At 52.1% G+C, this 25,828-nt stretch overlaps 6 protein-coding genes across 6 annotated transcripts; 4 read left to right on the top strand and 2 right to left on the bottom strand.

The window, feature by feature from the left end:
- Positions 1-153: 153 nt before the first annotated feature.
- On the top strand, positions 154-2,514 carry AYO20_05237 (hypothetical protein; the record flags this gene model as incomplete). The annotated part of the gene is made up of 1 exon (XM_022643531.1): positions 154-2,514. The coding sequence occupies one exon, from the start codon at positions 154-156 to the stop codon at positions 2,512-2,514; it is 2,361 nt and encodes a 786-aa protein (XP_022500399.1).
- Positions 2,515-4,045: 1,531 nt separating this feature from the next.
- Positions 4,046-6,793, top strand: AYO20_05236 (hypothetical protein; the record flags this gene model as incomplete). Its single annotated transcript, XM_022643530.1, has 1 exon — positions 4,046-6,793. One exon carries the CDS (start codon positions 4,046-4,048, stop codon positions 6,791-6,793), a length of 2,748 nt encoding a protein of 915 aa, XP_022500398.1.
- A 1,546-nt stretch (positions 6,794-8,339) lies between these two features.
- On the bottom strand, positions 8,340-10,241 carry AYO20_05235 (hypothetical protein; the record flags this gene model as incomplete). The annotated part of the gene is made up of 1 exon (XM_022643529.1): positions 8,340-10,241. The coding sequence occupies one exon, from the start codon at positions 10,239-10,241 to the stop codon at positions 8,340-8,342; it is 1,902 nt and encodes a 633-aa protein (XP_022500397.1).
- Positions 10,242-14,443: 4,202 nt separating this feature from the next.
- On the bottom strand, positions 14,444-17,954 carry AYO20_05234 (hypothetical protein; the record flags this gene model as incomplete). The annotated part of the gene is made up of 2 exons (XM_022643528.1): positions 14,444-16,958; positions 17,920-17,954. The coding sequence occupies 2 exons, from the start codon at positions 17,952-17,954 to the stop codon at positions 14,444-14,446; spliced, it is 2,550 nt and encodes an 849-aa protein (XP_022500396.1).
- A 3,203-nt stretch (positions 17,955-21,157) lies between these two features.
- On the top strand, positions 21,158-22,791 carry AYO20_05233 (hypothetical protein; the record flags this gene model as incomplete). Its single annotated transcript, XM_022643527.1, has 3 exons — positions 21,158-21,834; positions 21,929-22,153; positions 22,215-22,791. 3 exons carry the CDS (start codon positions 21,158-21,160, stop codon positions 22,789-22,791), a joined length of 1,479 nt encoding a protein of 492 aa, XP_022500395.1.
- An 812-nt stretch (positions 22,792-23,603) lies between these two features.
- On the top strand, positions 23,604-25,268 carry AYO20_05232 (hypothetical protein; the record flags this gene model as incomplete). Its single annotated transcript, XM_022643526.1, has 2 exons — positions 23,604-23,609; positions 23,673-25,268. 2 exons carry the CDS (start codon positions 23,604-23,606, stop codon positions 25,266-25,268), a joined length of 1,602 nt encoding a protein of 533 aa, XP_022500394.1.
- Positions 25,269-25,828: the final 560 nt, after the last annotated feature.

The following is a 25,828-nucleotide window of genomic DNA, read 5'->3' as shown; positions in this document are numbered from 1 at the left end:
TCATTGGTGAAGCTGTTGAAAGCTTCCAAATCCCCTGGCTCTTTCTCAATCGATTTGGAAAACATACTCCCACAAACCTGTTGAACAAGGTCATCTGAATGCTTTGAGGAACGGAAACCAGGTCTTGGAACGGGACCGTGCCTCCCTCGCACAATGGCCTCCTACAATGAACGTCTACCAGCACAGCCCAGCGTTTCTGTTCCGAGTGACGAGGGAGACACGGGGCGACTTCATCCAACTATGAGCAATTCAACAGTTGAGGATGGGCGCCACCGCAGGCTATCCGGGGCGTCATCGACTTCTCAACACGCACCAAACAATCTTGAATCATCCAGATATCACCAAGCTCGCCAGCCTATAACTGATGCTGTCACTTCAGCCTTCAACGACGCTGATGCCGCTTCTTATGGTGGTTTCTCTCCGGACCTGCTCCAACAGATCACATCGCAGATTACGGCGAATGTTTTGCAGCAATTGAAAGTCACCAATCTACCTCCACCGCAACCTCCTATTCACCAACCACCGCCCTCGACATCTCAGATGGATACCTCTTCATCTGTCGCTGGCTCTCCGCCATTGGATCGAGCGACTGTCTACACTCCCCCTACTCCCAACCGATACTCCGAGGATGCAAACGCAAGTCAGGCCTCGCCTCAGTTTCCTCCGCCTTCGAGTCAATCATCATTCCGGGCCCCGTCGCCAGGTACAGATAGGAGAGCGGCCTCGCCTCTGAGTCAGACCGGTCATCAGTCCGAGAACGACGCAAGCCAGACTCGACCGAGAGGTCCCAAACGCATGGGTACCCATGAAGATGCAACTATAGTGGAACGAGTATGGGGACAACTCTTCACGGAACAAGGCGAAGCTACTCCTCGACTAGGCCAATTCCTACGTGGAATTGCCACCCATCTTATTGAAGATTATGAACCCAAGCACAGTTTGGTCATCACCCCCACCAAATTGCAAAGATACTACGAGGAGACAAAGCTGAGCAATGAGATCTATCCTTGGAAGATCATATTTGATGATAGAACTTCCTCGATATCCCGAATGTTCAGAGAGATCGAATGCCAGCACCATCTTGTTCAAGAGAAGTTGAATGAGCGGCCGGACACCCCTGGACTTACACCACGTGGCTTTGAAGCCTGGGCGACATTGCTCTTAAGAGCACATCCCGACCAAGAGTATGAGCGATTGGCAAAGACGGCGCTAGACATGCCCATCAGCAACCCTGATGAGAAGAAAGAGAGGTTTCCAAAAGAACTCTCCAGACGGCTCTTCCCCAAGCACGGTGACACTGAAGTTGCCTATAAGCTACAGAAGGCCATGTCAGCTCATTGCAATATCAGCTTTGCATCTCGCCACAGCAGCACAACGGACTCCACTTCGCGGGCTTCGACGTCGACGTCGACATCAACAGCGACTGTCGTGGTTGACGATTCGTCCAGCAGGGCGAATTTGAAGCCCCAAATAGACAGACTGGACAAAGGCGACGGTGTCGGCAACAATGTCCAACCCAGTCCAGCGTTGTCTCAGGCTGGCATTGAGCGCCAACGGCAGCCGTATGGTACGACGCACCAAGAGAGTGTCAATGGTGACTTTGATGAGGAAAGTGCTAACGCCACTCTCGTGTCGCAACCGATTGAGCGAGAGCGAAAGCCATACGTCGCTGCGCCTGGTGGAGGAAAGAGTTACAATAATATCGACCGACCAGTCGCCGCATCCGAGACTAAGCCAGGACCTCCCCCACCACCAGTACCCAAGCTCGGGCGTTCAAGCTCTCTCAATGGATCTAGCAAGGTAAACGATAGCTCGAGATCGGGACAGCCACCAATCGCTCTTCATCAAAGACCACCACCACCCGTGTCGGAAATTCAAGAGTCTCGCCGTCATCGCTCCAACAGTATCTATCACAGAGACCCTCCCCCTTCGGGCCGTAATCGGTCACCATCCATGACGAAAGAAACTGGCAACTCTTCGCACATGAGGAGGGGGGATTCAGACGCTTCCTATATGTCTTCTTCCCATCATTCTGACCACCACGAAGATGTAAGACGGTACAGGGACTATGAAGCTGGTCGCGAACGTCTGGCCAACGACCGCTACGACGCGGCCAGGATGTCAGCATACGACCCCCGCGACCGTGAACGAGACCGTGACCGGGACCGAGATAACCGACCACGTATGCAATCAGTTTCAAATGTTGGCTTAGGCTTTGTCGATGGCCCACGAAGTCCAACCCTGCGCACTGCTGCAGGATCGGCGTTGTATTCCAGTTCTCTCCCTGGTGGTGCTGCGGATGAAGACTATTACCTGAACCGCGTGCACCCTAGCGCGGGTCCTCCCTACAATGGGCACAGTCCACCTTCCTCGATCAGCACCGGCTTTCAACCTCCACCTCCACCTCCGCAGATGATGAGGGAATCGTCAAATTCAGCGAACAGAGACTCGGGCTACTCCTCGTACCCGACCAGCGCGGGTTATCCACCCACGAGTTACCGCGATGTACGGTAGGAGTATGACATTTGATGGATCATCAACTTGCGGGGCGGGAAGGCGAGGATGAAATCAGGAAATTTGAGCGCGACAACCGAAGAACCATCACGGCGCGATGAGACTGACCTTTTCCATCTTCACCTGTAACATATTCAACGACTGGTATGATTCAGCTTTCGCTTTCCTTGCGCTCCTTTCTATTCTCGGCGATTTTGGACGATTTCAGCTAGCTGGATATTTGTCTTCTACTTCTTGATATCCCCGGGCTTTGCTTCTGAGCGATTTCTGTGAGAATGTAAATTAGTGGAAATGTGTATTGGAGATGTACAACTATATGTAGCAGAGCTATCCAGGATATAAGGCATTCGTTTGGAGTTTCTCAAACTGTATGTGTGAGTATGGGTGTCTGGTGAGGTACCATGTATCATCATCAATAGGTCGAATGACAATCAGGGTTGTGACTATATCTCTTGTTGTCTAAATCGAGGATGATTCAATTCCGGCCTTGTTGGTGTCTGTTCCTCTCATCTTTGTCTGGACGAAGCTCCCAACACCTATATATGGTGGATACCATCATCCATGCCTTTGTTTTGGATCTCGACTCGCACCACAGGCCATTGTTGGTCCATGTAGAGGGCGACATCCGGGAACAAGCAACTTCGACATGGGTTTCAAAAGATAAGAACAGCTTGGAGCACGAGTTCGGTACAGGCGGGTGATTCGAGGAGGATATGGTGTTTAGTTCTAGACCATCACCGTTTGGTGAGAAAGGAGGCCAGAGGGGCACGGAAGGACGGGACTTGTCTTGTCTGTCACAAGCATGGCACCCTATTACTCGACGGGAAAGCGTTATCAGGGGAGGTGCTGTGTGTGTGGCTTGTCACCTTGTCTGGGCGAAACAAGAAACGTTTTCCTCGATTTGGTAGATCTCCAAGGGCGTTTTAGTCAAGAAGAGGCGAAAGGATATGCATGAAAGATGACGATGTCGGGTGCGGGATGCTCATTCAGCAAGCATCACTAGCCTCACTGGGCACTTGTGTGCAGCTGGGCCCCGCAAAGCTTGATGGGCATTGGGTGCGAAATTGGGCGTGGCTTGGGCGAGCTTGGGGGGTCACCAGGCTGGCGGGCACTACTATTCGGTACACCCAACCAAGATACTTCCCGCCGCACGCCGCTTGGGTCTTCCCATTTCCCATATTTGACTCGCATCGACCATCAGCTGCCCATGGCTTCCCACTCACACCCTTGCCAACGGCCCTTGTTGAGGCTAAAAGAATGTGTTTCCTGGCTCGGGCTGTTTCCATCAGCCTCCGCGATGTCTCCTGCTCTACTACCTCGCTCTGAACTGCTTTTTGTGTTGCGCGCTCAGAGGTTTAGACTACACCGCTGACACGGGCACAAATAACTGGCAAACTCGACAGATTAGACGGATTCGCGCGCTCCTCGGGTGAGCGAGCCTCTTTCTCTCCATTAGAACCACCCGGACCACCGCTTCCTGCCTACAATGCACCTTGATCGCCCATGAGGCCCTCCATAACGTTCGCAGACAATGGTAGGCTGCGACCATGCCGAACAAAAAGAGCTGGAGCCACCGGAGGTCCCGTCAAGTTCCAGCTCAGGTGCCTCGGAGAGTACGACCGAATATGAGAAACAGAAAGGTTGGGAGCCTTTTGAAAAGACGGACACCATAAGGACACTGCCAGACAACGAGGCCAGACACGGCAAAAACAAGCTGGAACCTCAACCGAGCTGGCAGGCACACCACCATGGCATACTCAAGTTTAGGTCTGTTGACGACGACCTGCCCACCAACTGGTGGTTTGCCTCCACCGCCATCCCGCTGATCGCGGCCACCTTTGCGCCCATGGCTAATTTGATATCCATCACCGCCCTGGTCGTTCCTTGGAGGAATAGACTCACCCAAAGCAAGACCGAGTTTCCTCTGACCTATCAGTCCACTTCCGTGGGCTACAGCGATCCTCGATGGTGTGTCGACCTCAATATTGCCTCTCTCGTCTGTGGATTCGTAGGCAACCTTTTCCTTCTCTTCAATTTCACTCGACGCGTCCGATACATTGTCGCTCTCCCTGCGACCATTGTGCTCTTCTACATCGCCTCAGGTATACTGATCGGTCTGACCGTGTCGATGAAGCTTCATGTCCCGCCTGGCCAAGATGAAGTTTATTCCCAAGGCTATTGGAACGCCGTCATTGCCGCCTGCCTCTACATGTTCAACTCGATGATTTTGATGGTGAATATGTGTGGCTATTTCCTGGGCCACTATCCTCAACACTTTACCCTGACCGACGAGCAGCGCAATTTGATTCTCCAGACAATGATGTTCTTTGTATGGCTGGGTGGCGGCGGCGGCGTCTACTCGAGAATCGAAGGTTGGACGTATCCAGATGCCGTGTATTTCTGCGACGTCACTATCCTGACCGTCGGGTTTGGAGACTTTTATCCCACCAACGACCTTGCTCGGGGACTAGTGTTTCCCTACTCGGTAGGCGGGATTATCATTCTGGGTTTGATGGTCAGCTCCATCCACAAGTTCGCTGGTGAGCTTAGTACAATCAACGTACTCCGTAAACATGTCGAACGAAAAAGGGTCCACACCCTATCGCGGGTTGTGACGGTGAACGATGGCGAAGATGACAAGAGACGAGATGACCTAGAGAGAGAGGTGGCAGTGGAGGAAAGAAGCGGTCGACGGCCACAGATTTCATCTCCCTTGCCAAATCCGCAGATCCAGCATGACTTGGATGAAGCAGCAGCGCGTCTCGACGGAACCACCATTCGAGATTCCACTCAGGATCGCCACATCGACTTTGGTAACACCAATGCTTCGGAGCTGAAGAAGGCAGAGGAGCCTAAGCCGCACCCCAGGCAGTTCCTGAGCTCGGCGATACACAGAGGTCCCATCCGCAGCACCTTCCATTTCATCACAAAACCCTTGAGAGGCTCGAAATCGCAGAATAAGGCCATCTTGATGAAAGAAGAGAAGGACAAATTTAATGCCATGCGGAATATTCAGCTTAACGCGAAAAAGTTCAAAAAGTGGTACGCATTGTGTCTGTCGGTGATAGCATTCGGCATTCTGTGGTGCATCGGAGCAGTGGTGTTTTGGATCGCCGAGCACAACACCCAACATCTCAGCTACTTTCAGGCTTTGTACTTCTGCTATGTCAGCTTGCTGACCATTGGCTATGGCGATTTGAGTCCCAAGAGCAACGCTGGCAAGCCGTTCTTCGTGGTATGGTCGTTGATCGCTGTGCCGACCATGACCATCCTCATTTCCGACATGGGTGACACTGTCATCTCGAGTTTCAAGCAGGGAACCTTTAAACTTGGCGACTTGACTGTCCTTCCAAAGGCAGGTCTTTGGCGCGACATTGTCATGCAGCATCCTTGGCTCTGGAACTGGATGAACAGAAGGGCTGAGAAGAAACGTCTGAAGGCGGGGATGCCTTTCGGTCCGGCCCCCGACGAAGCTCGTCCTGACTTGAGCATTGAACAGCTGGCCGCGGAGGAACCGACCGAGGCGGAACTGACACAGCGTCTAGCTTGGGCCATTCGCAAGACCGCCGACGATCTCCAACATGCCCCAGGGAAACGCTACACCTATGAAGAGTGGTGTGAATACAGCCGTTTGATTCGGTTCACCAAAGTGGGCCTCGATCAAATGGAATATGACGAGGAAACGGACGGAGTGGTTGAATGGGACTGGCTCGAGGAGAACAGTCCTATGCTGAGTGAGCAGAGCGAGGCTGAGTGGATCCTGGACCGGCTTTGCGAGAGTTTGCTCCGTTTGCTCAAGAAGAACATGATTGCAAATGGTATCGATCCCAATTCAGCATTGCCTCGGCGGAGCAACACCGATCTTAGTGTCTTCAACTTCAACCGTAGCGGCACTATCTATGAAGACCCGTCGTGGGCCCGGAAGCCTGACTCGTCGGCAAAAGGCAAGGGCCATGGTGAGCCCCGTGTTCCAAACCAGTCGCAGGCACGCCAACGAAGGGCATCAGGTGCTGATGCAGTGCTCACATTTTTCACCGGCGACAGAAAGGGTGACCATACATATGCTACCGAAACGCCCCAGTGGAGCACGAGAGCGCAAGAACGGATGAAGGAGCGTCGACGAGGTAGCAAACTCAGGCGAAGGGGGCCATTCAGCAAGCTTGAACACCGTGGAACGACAGGGGCAGTCGGTGGCGGCCGGGGTGGAGCCGGAATTCGCACTCTGAAGATGAGACATTTTCGTGGAAACAGGGACGAGCAGGATGACATGCGGATATGAAACGTTTACAACTCGATTGGGTGAGAGGCTGTGAACTCTGTCTTACCACTGTACTATTTATTCTATGGAAGGAAAACTGGAGAGGGAAACTTAAGAGACTTGGGAAAAGGAATTTTGGATATACAGGACATCACGCGTGAGCCAAAGGAAAAAAAAAAAGGTTACCCCTGACTCTTGACTTTTACAAGAGGATATGATTTGCAGCACGTCGCTGGACCAACCGGATACGGGCTGCTGCTACCAACTGATACCGAATAGCGACGTCGCCGGTCACAAGCTGATGAGACGAGCACCATGTCACGCTCTGCTGACACAAACGCATTAAAGAGTTGGATTCGATGGTTCCAGCGGGATCGACCGTCTTGCCAGTGTCAATACTGAACACATACAAGGAGACGAGTCGCTGAAGCAGCCAACGGGGATCCATGCGAAGAGATGAGATGCTTGGGGGGTTGCGATCTCACCGACCCCCAAGGCCATGCATGGTGGATGTCGACGGAATCAACCCTATACTTGAAGAGCATTGTACCAAGATGGATGGACTAGAATCCAAAGTTGTGTCTCATGCTGGAGTTTGGCTAAGTGGTTACCGCACAAAAAGCAGGGGATTGTCATTAGTTGGAGCAAATGACTTTTGTATACAGGCCACCAGGATATGGATCTTAGCGAAAAGATGTCTGGCGCAAACTCGGACGGAAACATTCTCCCGGACATGCGAGTAGTAATACCACACACATGTATAATACCGAGTACATTGCTCATGCGCACGCACGGGAGACCTAGCGAGCTAGGCAGTCTGGTAGTCAACCGTACCATACCGTACGATACCCGCTCCTCCATATCAGGTATGTATGTATGTGGAAGAACAAAGTCATCGACCACACGGTACTCTGCGAGTACAAAGACAACTCGACCACGACTCGACATCCAGCGTTTGTCTGGAACCCTCGGACCTGCAAAATCCCGGGGGCGCCTGGCGATGTACGGGGTTCACACTCGGCCGCAACAGCTACTTGAGGCCTCACGACAGTTGATTGGCGTTTGGATACATGTACTATTTTCAGTTCCCGTGTGCCGGCCGAGGACGCAGCAGCAGCACCACCACCACCACTTGAACGATATTGATGGTGTGAATAATATGATGGGAATAAATGGGTAGGTGGATAGATGGATAGACACCTGACTGGGTATTGTAAACAAACATCGACAGTCTACACACGACTCTAGAAGGTCCTTGTACTGTATATGCCCATGCATGCTGATGATCAACTTTTTAAGCTTCTCCCGATAAAACGCCCCCCACCCACCAAGGCCCTCCGATCCCGACCCTGACCCCGACCCCCACACCCGGCCCGGCTGACTTCCCCTGACGTGCCCTGTCCTGCCCTACCCTACCATGCTATGCCCTGCTATGCTATGCCTCTCTTTGCGCCGTGATAGATGATAGATGGATAACCATGTTACCCGTGTAGAATGCCCCTTGTTGATTGTTCTTGTACCTACTCGTAGGCCGACGTTACCCAACAAGCAGCGCCTCTCGTCCCCGTCATTCCCCATCATCCCCTGAGCCCAACCTGACCAGCTCCTCCAACGCCTCGTCATCCAGCATCCCCCCTGCCCACACAAACGACTTCATCAAGTCTTTCAACAGCTTCGTAGTCCCAATGCCAAGGACTCTCATCAACGACACGGTGCGCGTCCGGAACCATCGGCATTCGTCTTTTTGATCCGTGTTGCGCGCCCCAATGAAGCCCGTGATCACGATCCAGAGGAGGAGGTGGTCGGATTTCCCTGACCAGGCCACATGGGTCTCGCCGCTAGCCCGTGATGCGTTGTCAAGGCCGGAAGGGGATTTGATTGATGGCTGGAGGATTTCGTACTGGAGCTGGCGTTTGAGGTGCTTGCTGATTACGGCCGCGTCAGTTATCGGCCCCTTTTCAGGAGCCGAAGAAGAGTATATGGATTCGTCGGTGCAGTGGAATTTGGCCAGAGTCGTCTGGGAGACGTATTGGAGAAGCAACACCAACGCCAAACGACAGCAGAGCTCGACGCCGTAGCTTGGGTTTTCCAGCAGGCGGAGTATCAAGAATTTGCTCTTGCTAAGCACCCAATCTACCTCAGGACCGATAAAGTCGGGGTATTGGTGGAAATGATCAAAGAGCCGCAGGAGCGAAGGCAGCTCCCGTACCACATGCTTCAGTTCAGGGCTATAAGTGCTCTGTTCAAGTGCTTCCGGGAAGGCTGAACAGTGCTGAAACGAAGAGACTCGGTTGGATTGCAAGCTCAAGGATTTGGAGACCTTTTCACTGCTCACGGAAGGACAGAGGAGTTCTGGTGTCGTCGCTGACTTGGCAGGATCCGCCACGTCGGAGCCCAGGAAAACGGCGTTGTGACTCAACAGATCATAAATGTATTGGTCGAGCGTAGATTGCTGGGGCGTCAACGTCTTCCAGAAATGCTTGAGGATGTTGAAGTGGGTTTTCGACTCTTCGTAGTTGCCCATGTACCACCCACACACGCTTAGGTAGTAAATGTCAAGGATGATCTGCCGGTCCTCGGCAGCCGACTGGCTGTCAAGCAGCAACCGCAGGCAATGAAGAGCCTTGTGCAGATACAATTCAGGCCCGTTGTCGGCGTGGAAGGAAATGCCCGAGACTCGTCTCATGCGGCTAGCTGTGGCAGCCAAGAGGGCGTACATGTGGACGTTTTTCTGCATGCAACCTTGGATAATGGCGTGAATGCTGGAGAAGTATTGGCCAAGTGCCGTGTCTCGAGGTCCCCGGCCATCGTCCCTTTGGGGTGTGGAGAGGAGGGCGAATGAAAGATAATACTGGAGTATGGGCAGGGCGTCGCTGTCTATCGTACCAGCCGTGTAATCAAAGGGGTCAACCACAGATTTCTGCGAAGGTCCCGGCGAAGGGCCCAGTAGTGATTGAACCGCCTCATTGTCGAGATACTCGTCCTCACTGAAATCTTGCTGCCGTCGAGACTCGGCTTCCGGACTTGCGGACGAACCCTTGTCAGTTCTGGGACTGCGGCTTTCAGAAACACCGCGCTTCGTTTTCCTGACCCGTCTCGTCGGGATGTGAGTTGTTTGCTTCGCATTGGCCGAGCGTCTCCCCTTGGATGGTTTAGTCGGGTCGTCCAAGAGCCGAGACACTCGACACTTGGTCAAGCATTGTTCGAAGAGCAGTGTGTCTGTCTGGCGTTGAGTGCTACTCCCCCCGACTGCCTTGGAAGAGGCTACCTCTTGAGCCCACCGCTGGGCGTGACTATTGATGCTCGCTGCAGCGCTTCGGGTAGTCGAGCGGGACAATGCACCGGAGGCAGGGGTTTTGACAATGAATAGAAAGGGAGCTTTGTTTGATGCCGCTCCGGGGGTGCCGACTTTGACACTATTGAATGTAGCGAACTCGAACTGGGCTGGAGTTTGGTCAAGGACAGCCATTGTCGCTTGTGGAGATTGTTCATTCGATCACGGTTGTGCAGCTGCCACCATCAAAGGGCTTGGGGGGAGTCTCGGAGTATTTTGGCTGTCTCTCGGGCTCTCGAATGGTTGGTTACGCCAATCAGAAAAACTGGTAGATTTTCGTTTTCGTATCCGTTTGACGGTTAGGGGTGGCCGAAGGTGCATAGATGATCTTCGACGCCCTGATATGAAAGACCACAGGTGCATTAAAGAAGCCAGGGGCGTCTTCATCATGTACGAGACAGTTGATAGTGGCCGGCCTACTGTCTAGCATAGCATGATCCCGAGAACGTTGGCTACATTGGGCAGTGCCTGGCCTCGCTTAAGCGGTGTCCACCAGCAGGGGACCCCCAAAAACCCAGTTAGATAAGCGTGTATGTTTTGACCGTCCTTTGTCGAATAAGGAAGTCGCTAGACGTTCGACAAGATTGAGCCGCTCACCCAGGACAAAAAGACCCTGGGGGCGATGTCACGACCACGCATCCAGGGGGATGGATCTGTCGATGCTGTCACGATGTTGTGTGGCGGCGGTCAGCGAACGAATGCTTGGCAACGGGCACGGTATGGACGGCGTTGGAGATTGTCGTCTGTTTTGTTATACCTCGTACCAGTAGACTCGGTCTGGGTGGTATGGATCTGCCAACAGAAAGGAATACGGTTCGATACAGGGCGATATACAAGTGGAGGTGGGAAAGTGGACACCGTGAAAACTCACTAAGTTCAAGACGGGATTCCAACCAGAGATAGTGATTGGTTGCACGACAAAACCCTCCCTCGCCGGGAGATAGCGTGTAACAAGGTCCTTCAGATGGCCCATGGGTGTGAGATCCGGCCTCGAATTAGCTTTCTGACGAGGCTGGAGCGAGGGGGGAAGAAGGGGGGGTGGTGGAGGTCAATGATACGCAGTTACAACAAAACTTGAGGTCGGATTAGCGTCGGCGCAGTTGCTCTTGCTGCTTGTAACCAGGGTTTAAGAGGGCAACAGCCTAGTCCTGAAACGGATTAGTGTGTCACCTGCTAATTACATGCTAGTCCTCAAACCGTATAGTGTTGTCAAACTTCGAATGCTGATTCGTGTCTTCAACCGCTCAAGTAAGATCGATATAAAAAGGTACTAGACAGGGGGCTCTATAGTCTCTTTATTAGTCCTGGTTGGGCTGGTGTGTAGCCAAGCCGGCGCATCTCCTTGTCGCATGCTTGTGGGCCCGTCGACAAATGACAAAGACATCAACTATATCTCTACTAGGATGACATGATCCGGGGAGAGGTAGGAGCGGTTGCCTACTACCGCCGGAAGCATGAGCCCAGCTGGTCCGCATTTGAGGGTATCCCAGCTGTTCGTTCTCAGGTCGTCAAGCTCGGTACCCTGAAACCCGCGATGACTTGCTTGGAATTCTTTCCCAGGCTAATTCGGTGTTTCACTTTAGGCCGAAACGGCGAAGGCCAATGGGGATATTATTATTAATGCAGCCTGCCCGGCATCCATACTTGGGCAGACTTAGTCATGCAGAGTCCACCAAACACAACGCCGTGATGCCTCGTAGGGCTAAAAGACGCATAGGGAAGGTGCTCTCGTTTCTGACCACAGCAAACCGACACTCATTCCGAGCCACCTGTTTTCTCGTGTTCGAATGACAAATTTACGCCCTTCGCAGGAGCCTAGTAATTCGGCACAGAGTATCTTCTGACTCAAGACATCTAGTCGGATGTGGGGCTGTGCCGACTAGAAGGGTCGGTGGTGCCCATGCTAAACAATCATTCCGGACAGCTGTTCTCTACTCATCAGTACATGTGCTTGTGTGGCACCACGGTCAAGCGATGGCATTTCTGACCTGTTGCGGAATTGCTTCTCGTTGGCGGCAGAAGGAAAACGCCACTAACTCAAAACAGTTTGTACCAAGTTACCCCAGTACGGATCGATACCAACCGTGACCTCTCGACATACATATCTGTATCAGAAAAATACCAGATCACCGAGGAAAATGTCAGCCTTCTACTGCGAAGCCCATTTTCTCTCAGTTCGGTGTCCATGATGAGGTAAGAAACCGCGGGTCTGGACTGGTGACCGCTGCCCACATGGCGAGCTGTCTAACATGACAACACCGATGTCCAAGGCAGCAGTAGTCTCATGGGCCCTTTTGGACAGTCTCTCGCTGGGTCCTCTGAGATGACAACCAAGACAAGCCCACAAATATCAAAACAATCAAAGGCCGGTCAGTACCGTGGTCGGGTTCTTGGTCGTGAGCAAAGCCCCCCCAAGGATAGAATGTTGACTCAACATGGAAGGATACCCCCTTGTCGTCCGACTCGCAGACTGGGGGGTGTTTCCAACTAGGAGACGTGAAATGAAAAGAGAAAGAGACAGAAACACCATGGTTGGAAGTGGAGCTGAGCTCGTCCCGTCGGTGCGTGATATGCACATGGGAGGGACCCTCCACAGACGAAGGCTGCAAGCCAGCCCTCGCCTCGACAGGTACGAGGGGGGTTGGCCAGCGGCCCAATCACCGGCAATGGTCCCCCGACCAGGAGATTTGCCAGACGCGTTTGATAGTTCTGATAGTTTGCTGCGCTGGAAGTTCACCCCGAGAATCACCAGTTGGACCTACTGTACACGCGCTGGAGTATTCTTGACTCTTGAGACAGGCTGCTGTCTGGGTAGTTCACAGGATTTGGCTGGTAACTTTGTTTCTCTCGAGAATGGTGACGTCTTCTCACATTCTGATGTGAGAACGGGTTCTCCTCTCTTTGGACAGAATCCCCGTCAGGAGGACTGAAGACATGAAACATCGTCGGGTGTTCCACAAGCTTCTTCATGCTCTCGAGTATTGACTGACTGAGAGGAACCAGACTCTCCAGACGACGACGATGATTCAACGCTGCTCCGGTCATACATGCCCGGGCGCAGCAACGCCCCTTCAGGGACTTACTTTAACTACACTGCGAAATCAGCGACTGATGCTTGGAACGGGACTGACTTCCTACAATCAGACTTAGACCCTTCGTTATTGACACTGCTGGCCACAGCTACTCACCGTATACCTTCCCCCGTCGGAAAGCCTTTATCCCTCAATATGAGAAGAACCATCATCAAGCTACGAGCAACTACACCTCTCAATGAACCGAGATCACCACACCCAACAGATCACCGAGCATCTTGAATACCACAGACCCCTCTGACCATGTCGATGAACTCATCCCGACACATTTATTCTGGTATATTTTGATGTGTGACCATGACGCTTTAAGACATTGGAATCAACGCGCGCGCGCGCGAGAGAGAGAGGATGAATGCATTCCACAACACGCTCCCCACGCAGCAGATCCGACCCTCGTTTCCCAGGAGGCTATCCAATCTAAATGCCAACCTCATCGGTTGCAAAGAACAAAAAGGGAAAGAGCGGAACAGCGAAGGCGAAGAAAAAAAGGAGCCTGCTTCTCTTACTCGATACAAATACGTGACACGCTTCGGTATCGACAGCAACAAATCTCTTCGAAAACGCCCTTGCACCAAACACACACCTTCTTCCTGCCTTTGTCGATCCAAGAACACTCCAGACGAGCGCTTCCCCCGGCTAACGAGCCTTTCGAATCCAATTTTACCTACGTCTGCGCTGAGCCACGCGTGAAAGTACAACAGTATAATCCACTGGTCAAAAGACATGTCGGGGAAGAAACAATCAGGGGCTGGGGCATGGGAAAAGCAACTGTGACATGGATTCATTTACGTCTGATGGAAGCTGGACCGGAGGCGTTATCAACACACTATGCAGACTCCTGAGTCCTGAATGATTCAGACCTCGCATATGCACGAGAAAGTGATAGACAGGGCGAGCGGATCTAACAGACTCGCTCGCCTATTACGAATACTCGCCGGAATTTCTCGACTGGCGGTCAATATTGTAAACAGGGAAGGACACCGAGAAATGCACAAAGACAAGAGCAGAATGTCAACATCTGCCTAACAAGCTGGCTATTGGAGATGGTAGATTGAGCAGATTTCCTGGAGCCAGCTCCTACAATCCAGGTAACGAAGCGGGTGTGAGGGTTTATTACAAGAACTCCTCCCGAGGCATTTGTTGATATTACAGTCAAAGCTAGCTCTAGGTGGTGCTCAAGATACAAAACAGTTACAGCTCAATTCTCATCATCCGTCAACTCTCGCGTAGCCATCGCAATCATCTTCAAACATATCCTTGACCCTCGCCCCAGAGCGGTATCTGAGTAGCAATCCCTATGGCTCCTCGAACAAGATATCGTGATCGAGTGGCATGCGTGTCCACGACCTGGTTCTCTTCTTCACCAGGCCTCAATTGGCTCACTGACGGCATCGAAGCTGACAGAAGGGTATTCGTAGGTTCCAAGCTGGCAAACTGTGTCGATGCAGTGGTCGAGACGTCAGACCACAACGGAAATGCTGTTGCTTGCACGTAATCTCCATTCGTCGATCTCGCGCTTCTACACGAGAGAGACGGCGACATATCTGCCGTTAGCTTGTCACTCCTGCTGAAAATGCTGGCAGGGACCTCCTCTCGGTGTGCCACTCTCCTCGATCCCTGGCCATTCTTCTCCAAACTCTCCAAGACCGAAGCGTGAGTATTACCAGATTTATTGGCCCGGTGTTGAAATACTGTAGCTGGGCTTCCCATGGTTGTTGTCACACTATCGTTCTGTACAGTACTCGTACTTACGAAGTCGCCAGAGAGCCAGCCGTTGGTCAGCCCGTACATTGACGCCAACGCTTCTCGCCCCGACAAATCTGTGGGTCTAAGCCAATCTGATGATGGTCGTTCCGTAGGTGGATCCGACGCCTTTCTTTTCGTCGGTAGAAGGGATCTCGGAACCTCTGTGATCCCCGTATTTCGAAACTTGTGCAAACTCCTGATTGGGCTAGTGTCAATCGCAGGGTCCGTTCTCGGGGCGTTGCTGTATAGTGATGTGTCAACCAGTCTTTCATCGAAACAACCCTCCATGGGACTGAGTTGTGACAGGAAATCTGTCTCCGAATGCTCACAGCCAGGTGTGGATGCTTTAAAAATGGATGTGTTTACAGCACTGGGAATGGAAGTAGGTGAGTTAAAAATTCCACATTCTGGACCCGGTTGTTGTGGCCCGACCCAAAGACTGGGCTTGCTGTAGTCAGAACACCAGGGTTTGTCGATGCCTGGGGTGGCATTGAGCAGACAAGGGATAGACGTTGGTGTGACTGTGCCAGCTTGAAAGTGGAATCCATCCTGTACCTGACCAAACTCCTCTGGACAAACATATCTCATCCAAGCTTTATCGTTCGTACCGGTGCTTCGTTCTGCGTTTGGCATGACTGTCATTTCAGAAGCACCTGTTTGATCCTCATGTTGCCCTCGTTGACGAGTGAATGTCATACGGGGGCGGTGTTCTGTACTCAAGGGGGCGCGTTCCTCGACACCCTGGCAGGTAACAGGGTACCCTGTCTCGCTGCTAATGTTGTCGGCAAGTTCATCTGTTCGAGATGGATGTTCCTTGTCAGTATCCATAGCGACAGGATGATAGCTGGCGTCAGACTCGGCCTCGTTTGAACTGAAGACAAACGCACGCCCAGAATCAATCATGACACCAGTTGCGGAAGTGCTGATGCCGTCAAAAAACCACAGCGAATCAATCGCATCGCGCTGTCCTACATTGTCAGCAGCGGACGAGGATCCTCCTTGGTGCCGATCTTCTCGCTCAAGCCCTTCCACGGTCTGCTCTAGTTTCACTTGGTCATCCAACGTAAACTCTTGGCTCAGTACCACTTTAGCATCGAGACCTATATCGTTTTCGTATGGATCTTCCGTCCCTTCTTCAGCTAAAGGATGACTCTGACTAGAATGTAGAGTCTGCTGGGGAAAGGATAATGGACATGAACTTTGGCTCATGCCATCTTTCAGAAGTCCCACCGCAATACCACGGCGAATTAGGTCTGGAAAGGGTTGTATTGTCCGTTGCAGCGAGAAGTCTCCGTCAAAACCATCAGGAATAGAAAGTTCCTCATCAAGTTGACAGGATTCATGCTTACAGTGGACGTCCACTTCGGAATCTAAAGGTGCTGGACATCCTTCGTGGGACAACGAGTGCGCGATCGAAACACTCGTCTTGGTCGCAGACCGAGCGTGCCTGCGGACCCTGTCCCAGGACGTGAGGCCAAGAGCAACCGCTTCATTAAGGGCGACAAGATTTGGTTCGTTAGCGGATTCGAGATCAGGTGTATTTCTCCTGCCTGGGCGACAAGTATGGACTTGGACACTGTCAGAGCTCTCTTTTCTCCACGTCTCTTCCCCTGTGTTGCGTATTTTCTCTTCTTCAACAGACTTTCTGGGTGGCGACAGGTCAAGTATAGCTCTTTCTTCTGTGTGGACAGGCTCTTTGCGAACAAAGACGCTGGAGGTGGTTTGGGTCTGATGTATATTGGAGCCTATTCTCAGACTGATCTCGTCCGTGTGTAGTGACGAAATCTCGGGAGCGGGCGGTACTGAGCGTGACACGCTGAGCTTCGATTCCTTTTGGCGCATCACCATTCCCTGCTTGACTTGTGCTTTCTTGCGTCGACGACCTATCCCTTCTATGTCGTCCCGGGTACGTTGATGGAGCTTCAATGGTCGTGAAGTGGCGAGTCCAAGCCAGTCAGATTTGTTGAGCAGAGCTTTGCGAGTGCCTTCGAGGTTACTGGGATTTTCTCCCTGCCTGCGGACAGTGTTAGCACCAAGTGTAACGATCGGTTTCTCGGTTCTTGCCTGCAGCGCCCCTCATCATCAGAGCCTTGACCTTGCACTTGGCTGTCCAGGCAGTGCAAGCTGTCGGTTCCGGAACGCTGCCAACCTTCAATTGATCTCGCTTCTTCCGTGATAGAGCAACGTGCGGGGACCCTGCTTTCACGTGTATTCTCAGAAAAACGCTTTGTCGCTGAGAAGGATTCTTGTTGAGGATCTCGGTGTAAGGGGAAGGTGGGATATAGAGGATATGGAGGACAAGGACGACGAGGTTGAGGTTGCAGTTTGGCCTTTGCAAAATTTTGCTTCTGTGTCTTGACAAGTGTATTGGTGTTAGTCTTAGAGTGACGCTGCAGGCTGCCACCCGTCCAATTCATCTCAGTCCACTGAATCAACACAATAGAGGAGATGCATGGAATACATCAAATTAAAACAGATCGTAGCATACGATGTGTGGCGGACCCTTGTTGACCTTGTACCTACAGCACCAGCAAGCACTATCTCTGCCGATGACGCTACTCTTTTGACTTCTTGCCTTTGTACTGCATCATCGTGGCTTCCACGCTCGCTCCCGGGTTCATTTGGGCTCTGCAAGGACTTCTAATGGTATGTGCTGGAACGTTGTGTTCTCGAAGATTAAGACTCGCCGAGGCTCGAATAATTGCGAGCGGTTCAGTATGAGATCTGCTAGCGAGAATGGCATCAATTCTTCTGGATTTTAAATCCATCCAAGGCCTCTGCAAGGCAGACAAACTCGGATCTGTGTGAGGACAATTGAGCACGACGTCGTGCAACGTGCCTGCACCCAATCAGGAACGACTGCCCCTGGGCGAGCAAAACGCCACAATACCAGCAAATATGCCAAGATACTAATCAACATGCCAACTTCTCAGCACGTGAGATCAAGACTCGTTTTTCCAACAATTTTTCCAGACCTTAGATCCGTTCCCGCACTGTCGGACGAAGCCATTATGAACATTAGACACGGAGTCTAGAGACCTGCTCAAGAAGAGGTAGGCCTTCTCATTATGCGGCTGAGAAATTGTCTTCTACCTCACGACCCAGCTTTTCACGACAGTCAAAAGAAAATTTGTCGAGCTTGCTCCTGTGTTTCGACTTCACTCGAGGTCCGCACGAAAAGGTATGTACCGTCTCTCCGAGATTCGAAACACGACCCTAGCACTGTCACTTTGTGATGAAAACTCCAACCAAAAGCATAGTTCAACTGAGACGTCAACGTCTTTGAACGAGAACCAATCCATCATTCAATCTTCTGAACTCAGCCCAGCAGCCAACTTTGTTATCTGTCCACCCCACAATTTGCTGGCATAGTTGTGCTAATCATATCGTCTACGCAGGTACCTTGCCGTGATTCTCACAGATGTTCTCCCGTGTTTCCACATGTAGTTATGAGTCTCGTGGTGTGTACCTCGTAAGTATCGGCAATATTCCGATTCAGCGTGTCTCCTAGAATCGAAGCCGAGAATGTGATATCATTGTGCGCCATGAACCATCGTCGATCTGTTCAGAGTCAGTCTACCTACAAGTATACTTGATTAATTTACTGGCTTCAGATTCTCAATTGCAAGCCTCGTCGAAGTGTGCACTTGTAGCGCAAATTCTTGAGCCAATGAAGAATTCCCGCTGGTGGCGGTGAAGCTGCGACAAAGAGGCTGCCACGTAACAGTGCATATAATATCACGTGAAGCAAGGTTGTGGTCCTGCTCTGTGCAAAATTCACTCTGACCAAAGTCCCTCAGGGATGCCACCAGGACAAGTTCAAGGTGAGGCCACTGTTTCCCGACCAGTAGCCTTGAATATGTGCAGAACAAGGACTTGGGATGGTTACACAAAGTCTGTGTTTTCCTCTCCTTGCGTAACCCAAAGGTCTTTCTAGACCTCGTCTCGCCAGGCTCCAGCCATTGTCCTCGTCGACGTGTCAGCAGACAAACACAGCGCCCCTCTTCGGTCAATGCACGGTACTCTCACTATTTCTCCTATAATTGGTGACGAGTCTTTGCGTGCTGAAAATGCAAAGACGGGCGTCCCTGCAATGCGAGTGCGAGTGCGAGTCACAAGAGCAGATTGTTGGTTTTGGAGAGTGCCACGTCAGATTGTTGTGTGCTTGCACTCTGCATACACCCATGTTTCCATCACACCAGTTGAACCAGTTGAACCACTCGCAACAGTTGAAACAGTTGAGCCACGGGCTGGTCGGAGGCTGCGCCGTGGGGACTTCGAGTCGGCATGTCAGAGACTCAGAACCAGCAAAGCGGAGCCAAGCTGATGGAAGGCGAATGAAGATGCCCCTGGTGATCATGGCCCCATTTGTTGGTTTGAAGATTGGAACCAGTCACATTGATCTAAGTGGATCCAGCCTCACCACTTGCAGCTGGTTGTGCCAATGATAGCTCACACGTATCCACTAATGACGTCGGCCGCGGCATGGTAGGTGGTATTGGGAAGGGAGCTGGCTGTAGCCGAAGCGGCTAGCGCCGGACCGGATTGGCAAGTTCCAGGTCGGCGGATGGGCAATGGGCATGGCAGGTGCAACAAGGCAACGTGCAGGAGCGGGACGTGCAGCAGCTTTGCATCAAGCTACGACAAGACAATTGCTGCAACTTGGTCCCATTGATGGCTTCGTGTCATGAGTTTCTAGTTCACTGGCTCTTGTGTGACCAACCGAATGTCTCAATGCAGCCAATACCAGGCGCCGGCACACGGTCACCGCCCACATTTCCCACTTTCTCGCCCACTTCTTCTCACCTCATTTCTCTTCCTCTCCTCCGCCAACTCGACCGCCTCTGCTGGTGTCCCCTTTATAACTCCTTCACACCCTCCTTTTGATCTCTGTTTCTCTTCTTCTCCCATACTTCTACCACCTCATTACTACCCGTGATCGAAAGAACAAAGAAACATCAGCCTTATCTCACATCACATTGGACGACCTAACTGCAACCCCATCCATTGGCCAACCAGGATTTAACTGCATTTATCATCCACAGGATAATCCAAACCGGACTTTCCAGGGATTGCTTTCATTTGCTTTTCTCTCTCTCTCTCTCTCTGCATTGCCAGGAACAGAACTACCCGGGAAACTCGAGCGCCGACAACTCTAGTTTTGACACAAGCCAGCTTTTGCAGCGTGTTGTTGAGGTACTGCAAGATTTCCTTTCGCTTTCCCTTCGCCAACTCCTTGTTTTTCCCTTGTCCCGTGTACCTGTTGCCCTGAGGAGTCCGACAACCCACTTGAACTATTTCAACCCATGTGCTCAACAACCTGCCCTTGTGGCTTCTGGCCCAAGGTTCTCTGTGCTACGAGGATGCATTGACTATGTCACGCTCCCGTGCGCATGAAATGAAATGAAATGTCTCAAAAGTCCCTTGGAACCAAACAGATTTCCCATGGATATACCCGGATGGACCCATTGTTATCCCGGACAAATATTAGTGCCCAAGGAGATTCCCATGGAATGGCCGTTGAAGACACTTTATCCGGACTTCGTCTGTTCCTATTTGATCCTGGAATACCCGGTCATGTGCATCTCAACACACAACATTCGGCAACTGCTCTCGACCATTTGAAAGCCTTGGGACAGAACTTACATTCGACAATATCGACATACCACATGGTGTCTGGGACACAAACTAATGATCTCGCCATGATGAGGACTACAATGAATGCTTTTCATGCTTGAAACTCCTATCGTCCTTCTCTTCGGAGGATTCGTCTAGGAAGTGGCCGGATGGACTGGGCTTGTCACTCTGCTTCGCGACACTTGCTACAATGCGCCGGATTTAGAAAGCTTGACCATTCGGATCGAAGTCAGGCCCCCGTGGACTTGATCGCCTGTCTGAGTCTGTTGCCTTGCGCTGTTTTCGTTGTCCCGGACCTCACGCCATATCAACGAGTTCCTTTCCCGCCGACCCTATGGACTTTGCCAACAACTTGCCTTGTTCTTCCGGACCTGATAGCACTCGACTCTGACCACGGAGTGGGCTGGAAACTGCCAACGTCCCTGGTTGCTGGCCGCTTCCCGTCTGCTCGGACATCCCGGATACCCATGTTCTCATTTGATAGTTGCTGTGTTTTCGGTGTCGGATGTTTGTGTATGATGGGGGCGAGTACTAACATTTATTCGCGCTAGCAGAAAAAGAAACATTGGCTCAACAATGACCTCAGCAACATTATCCAGGAGAAATCCACAACTGGCCACCATTACTCCAGGATCTCAAAGCCGGGTTCCGAGGACCATGCCTGTGACTTATGCGGACTCTGTTCCATTTAGTTCGGCCTCCATGGCCGGCGGAATGTCCAACGCACACTTTTCTTTGACTTCTACGTCCCCTGGATCACGTCGGTGTTACGGGACCGCACCGAGCGTCTATCCCTCAGGACAATACCCTCACAGTGATGACTTCTTCTTGTCAGCGTCTTCTGCAATGACCTATGCTTCCATGACCGCATCTGACGGTGCGTTCGTCGTACCCGTGATGTCGAGCTTGGGCGGCTTTGACGCCGATCCAACATCTGAGTTCCTGACAGAGGATGCTTTCTCGGGCGACAATTCTGCAGACTTGAACCTCGTGCAATCTTCGCAATACCCAGGACAAGACCAGCCAGAGGATCTGATGATTTCCGGATATATGTCCATGGATACTTCGTCACTTTACCATCAAGGAATGGTGAACAACTATAGCTCACAGAGTTTCTCCGTTCAGAGACTGCCAACACCCCCTCCAGAGGATTATGTCCGGGATTGCCTGTCTGCCCAGGAGAAGCTATGCCCGGATGCCCAGGACTGCGCTCTCTACGGGATCAATACCGTGTCGAAGGCGCTACCAGATAGGTCAGATTCCCCCTTCTCCCTACCCGCACCTCGTCCCCCTACTAACACAAGTTGTCATCAACAGCCTCAAAGGACGCAATGTATTTCGACCCAGGCCTATTCGATCTGCATCAGAGCGGAATGGCGTGATTGACCAAAGTGTTTCGTGTATCCTGCCTGCTGAGACCCGGAGCCCCAAAGAGGAACAATCGGACCGAGAAAAAGCCAGAAGTGGACCACTCTATGAAGCCCGGCCCGACAAAAGCGGACACTATCATTGCCCCATGTTTGAGAAGCTCAAGTGCAATCACCAACCCACCAAACAAAAATGCATCTACAAGTAGGTCAAACCTGTGCCACCCGCAAGCTGATGTCGTTCTAATACTCTCTGCTTCATCCAGCAAATACGTGGACTCCCATTTGAGGCCGTACCGCTGTCGTTTTACGGATCGCCCGGAATGCGAGGACCTCCGGTTCTCTTCTAATGCATGCCTCCTTAGGCACGAACGAGAGGCCCATGGAGAACACAACCACGGAGTGAACCCCTACCTGTGCAAATTCCCGGACTGTGACCGTGCTCGAGAGGGCAATGGATTTCCTCGAAGATGGAACCAGCGTGACCATATGAAACGAGTCCACCAACACGAAGAACCCGAGCCTCTCCCCAAGAAGAGCTCAGCTACTCAAAGCCAGAACAAGAGGAAGAAGCCGACATCTGTCCCCATGAGGAGGTCCAACTCGTCCACCTTGTCCAAGGTCCACGCGATGGCCAACGCTGCCATTCAGACTCAGAACTATGGCCAGGCTATTACCCGGGCGCAGTACGTCGCTCCAGGCGCATACACCATTCAGACCCAGGATTATGATGCAATGATGCCACAAACAGTGTCGATGGATGATGTCCAATTCTCGCCCACAACCGCCATCTCCAGGACGTGCCGGGTGTCACCACCCTACTCCGGGATCTATCCTTCATGAGTTTCTTTCCTTTGTCCGTCCTTAACTCAATCAATGAAGCGATATATACCCTGTGCAACCTACCACCTAAAGAATGCTGGACCTTTTCATCACTCTTCTTCTGAACTTGCATGAGACCAACCATGGAGCCAGCCCACCGCTGTATTGCAGAGCAGCAATGCCAGAGGTGAAACAGAACAACAGTGCTGCCATGGGATGAATGCAGCCAGAACCTCCCTACCAAAATGTCAGGCTACCTGTTTCCATCCTATATTTCTTCAGCCGGGTGCGACCAAACCACAGGACAAATTCTCTTCCGAGACGGGGTCGTGAATCCCGGAGGTTGTTGTTTATATTCCCAGGACTGGCCAACACATCTACCAAGGAGTTTTCCCCCAGGACTCATTTCCAGGATAGGCCAATATGCTTTTTGTGACAAATTCTACGATATGTTCAAACAATCGACCGGAGAATGGTTGATGCCTATGCAATCTTACACCATTGGTCTAGAGACATTCAGCGAGGGTGGAGGGAATTGGGTAAATAGAGACATCATGACAGCAGTGTCAGTACTAATCGCTGTGAATGTACTGTACGCACAACTATGTAGCTACTTTCAGGACTTTTCGGGGCTTTTCCCTCAGAGATAGCAAAATATGACACCTTGAGTGTAAAAGTTCTTTGACTTGGTCCTTTTGAACCTCTCAATTGTGTAGCCCGCCTGCCCACCAACGCTGGCAACTCCCGCGGCTCTCCCAGAAACCCCCGCCATAAACCAAAAATCAAAATTTCTACTCGAGTCTGTACCAACCTTCTATCGCCTGCACTGCGTTATGCCGGTGAGTTACAAGATCCTTGCACCTAGACTGTCCTCTTCACGACGATTGACTTTTCCCCCGTAGCTCATCATCATCACAGGCCTTCCTTGCTCGGGCAAAACGTACCGCGCCCAGCAAATCGCTGCGTCGCTGGCGGCCTTCGTCACCCCTCCTCCTGCCAACGAACCATCAATATCAAAAAGGACCGTCCAGATTGTCCCTTCATACCACGCATCGTCGGACGACGACCGTGACGGTACGGAGTCTATAGAACAGACGACACTCCTTCGAGATCAGATCTACAACAACGCCTCCCACGAAAAGACCGCGAGGGCGGAAGAGTTCTCCGCGATCAAGCGAGCGCTTTCAAAGGACAATGTCGTGATCGCCGACGGGTTGAATTACATCAAGGGCTATAGATACCAGTTGTGGTGCGAGGCCAAGGCCGTGGGCACGAGATGTTGCGTTATCCATGTGGCGGCGCAGGAGGATGAGTGCAAGAGGTGGAATCGGGAGAGGTTGAGAGCGCAGCACGGGAAGCTGGACGCTGAGGATGGTGGTGGCAGAGGAGAAGATGGGAATGTGTTGGACAAGGATAAGCACAAGCATCCGCAGCACAATCAGGGCGAAAGTGTCTTGGGCGATCTGGTTCCAGAAAGTCATACCGCCATCTACGGTGATCGGGTGCTGGAGCACGCGACGTCCCGGTCTCGGTCTTCCTCGATGGACGGGCTGGACAATGGCGACAGCGGGGATGCAATGCCTCGACCGTTACCAGACGACACGATGACTCTCAAGTCCTTGTACATCGGCGGACCGCCGGACGCAAGCTCGCCCTCGTCATCGTCGACGGTACCGAAACCAGGACGAGAGAACCCACCCTTGCCGACGCCTTATGCGCCATCAATCCCAATCCCACCGCCGACGTCCTCTCCTCCATACTCGTCGTCAACTCTCACCTCCCTAATGATGCGCTACGAACCCCCGTCCCCTTTCTCCCGCTGGGACACACCTCTCTTTACCGTCCCTTCGTCCGACGCTTCGCCTCCGATCCAGGAAATCTGGAACGCAATCTACCCCCCGCCGACAAAGCCGACCAGCAAAAAGGCGTTGAGTCAACTTCGTTCATCTGAAAGAGCTGGAACAGCGGCGGGTCATGGGGACAGGGATGGGAATGGGAACGCGGCCGTTGTATCCCTCTCATCCGTAACACAGCCCCCACCCATGCGTGAAAAGTCGGAAGTGGTGAAACCGCACGCGGCCACGGTTCTCCCGCGCGCCACAGCCTCGGATGCCCTGCAAACCCTCGAGTCGGCCACCATGGACGTGGTCAAGAACCTGCTCGCACAGGCACGGGAACAGAATCTCTCCGCCCACGCAGGTCATGATGGCGGCGACGTGCTCCTCTCCATCCCCATCCCTCTTCCCCTCTCACCCCCTAGCCACCCAGCGGAACCCACCACTCCCGCCGAGTCGCCCAAGACAACAGCCGTCGAACGAGCCATCCACATCCCTCCCGGCGTCGTCCTCTCGCAGCCCATGCTCCAGCGCCTCCGGCGGAAATACACACAGATCCAAAGAGGGGGTATCGCGCACGGACAGGGCTACGTCAGTGGACGCAGGCAGATCGTCGAGGGGTTCATCGACTTTCTCGAGGCGGAGTGGATGGAAGAAGAATGATTGGTTTGGCTTGGCTTTTGTGAGGTAAAACAGGAGGTCTGGAGCGAGAGAAACGGAGAGAGGGAGGGGGTAAAGGATGATATCTCTACAACGATAGCGACGTCGTCGTCGACGACGACGAAAGACAGAGAGAGGTGAGGTGAGAGGAAAGGAGCAGACACGTAAAAGGCACCCGGGTCGGGGCTATTGAATGCCGTAGAGCAAAAAGACCGACAAAATCAAAATCGTCATTGAAAAAAAGAGAAGAGACAGAAAGGCATCAAGAGTGATAATGGTCATTCTCATTCCAGTTCCGATTCCCCAGTTCAGCCCGTTCCTAGTATCCGTTTCCCATTCTCATTCCCATTTCCCGAATCCGCTCCCAATTCCACATCTCTGTCTTGAATTTTTTTTTTTTTTTTTTTTTTTTTTTTTTTTTTTTTTAGTTTTTTTTTTTTTTTGCTTGTCGCTGAATCCTGTGGGCTAAATGAAACACGCGCGTCCTGACACCCTGGTAGGTCCTCAAAAAACAAATGATCCAAAATACCTCAACTACATGTACACTCCACCCTTTCTCTCCC

The sequence above is a fragment of the Fonsecaea nubica genome (assembly GCF_001646965.1).
Source record: "Fonsecaea nubica strain CBS 269.64 chromosome Unknown Scaff30, whole genome shotgun sequence".
Lineage (NCBI taxonomy): Eukaryota > Fungi > Ascomycota > Eurotiomycetes > Chaetothyriales > Herpotrichiellaceae > Fonsecaea > Fonsecaea nubica.
This window is presented reverse-complemented; position numbering and strand designations above follow the sequence as displayed.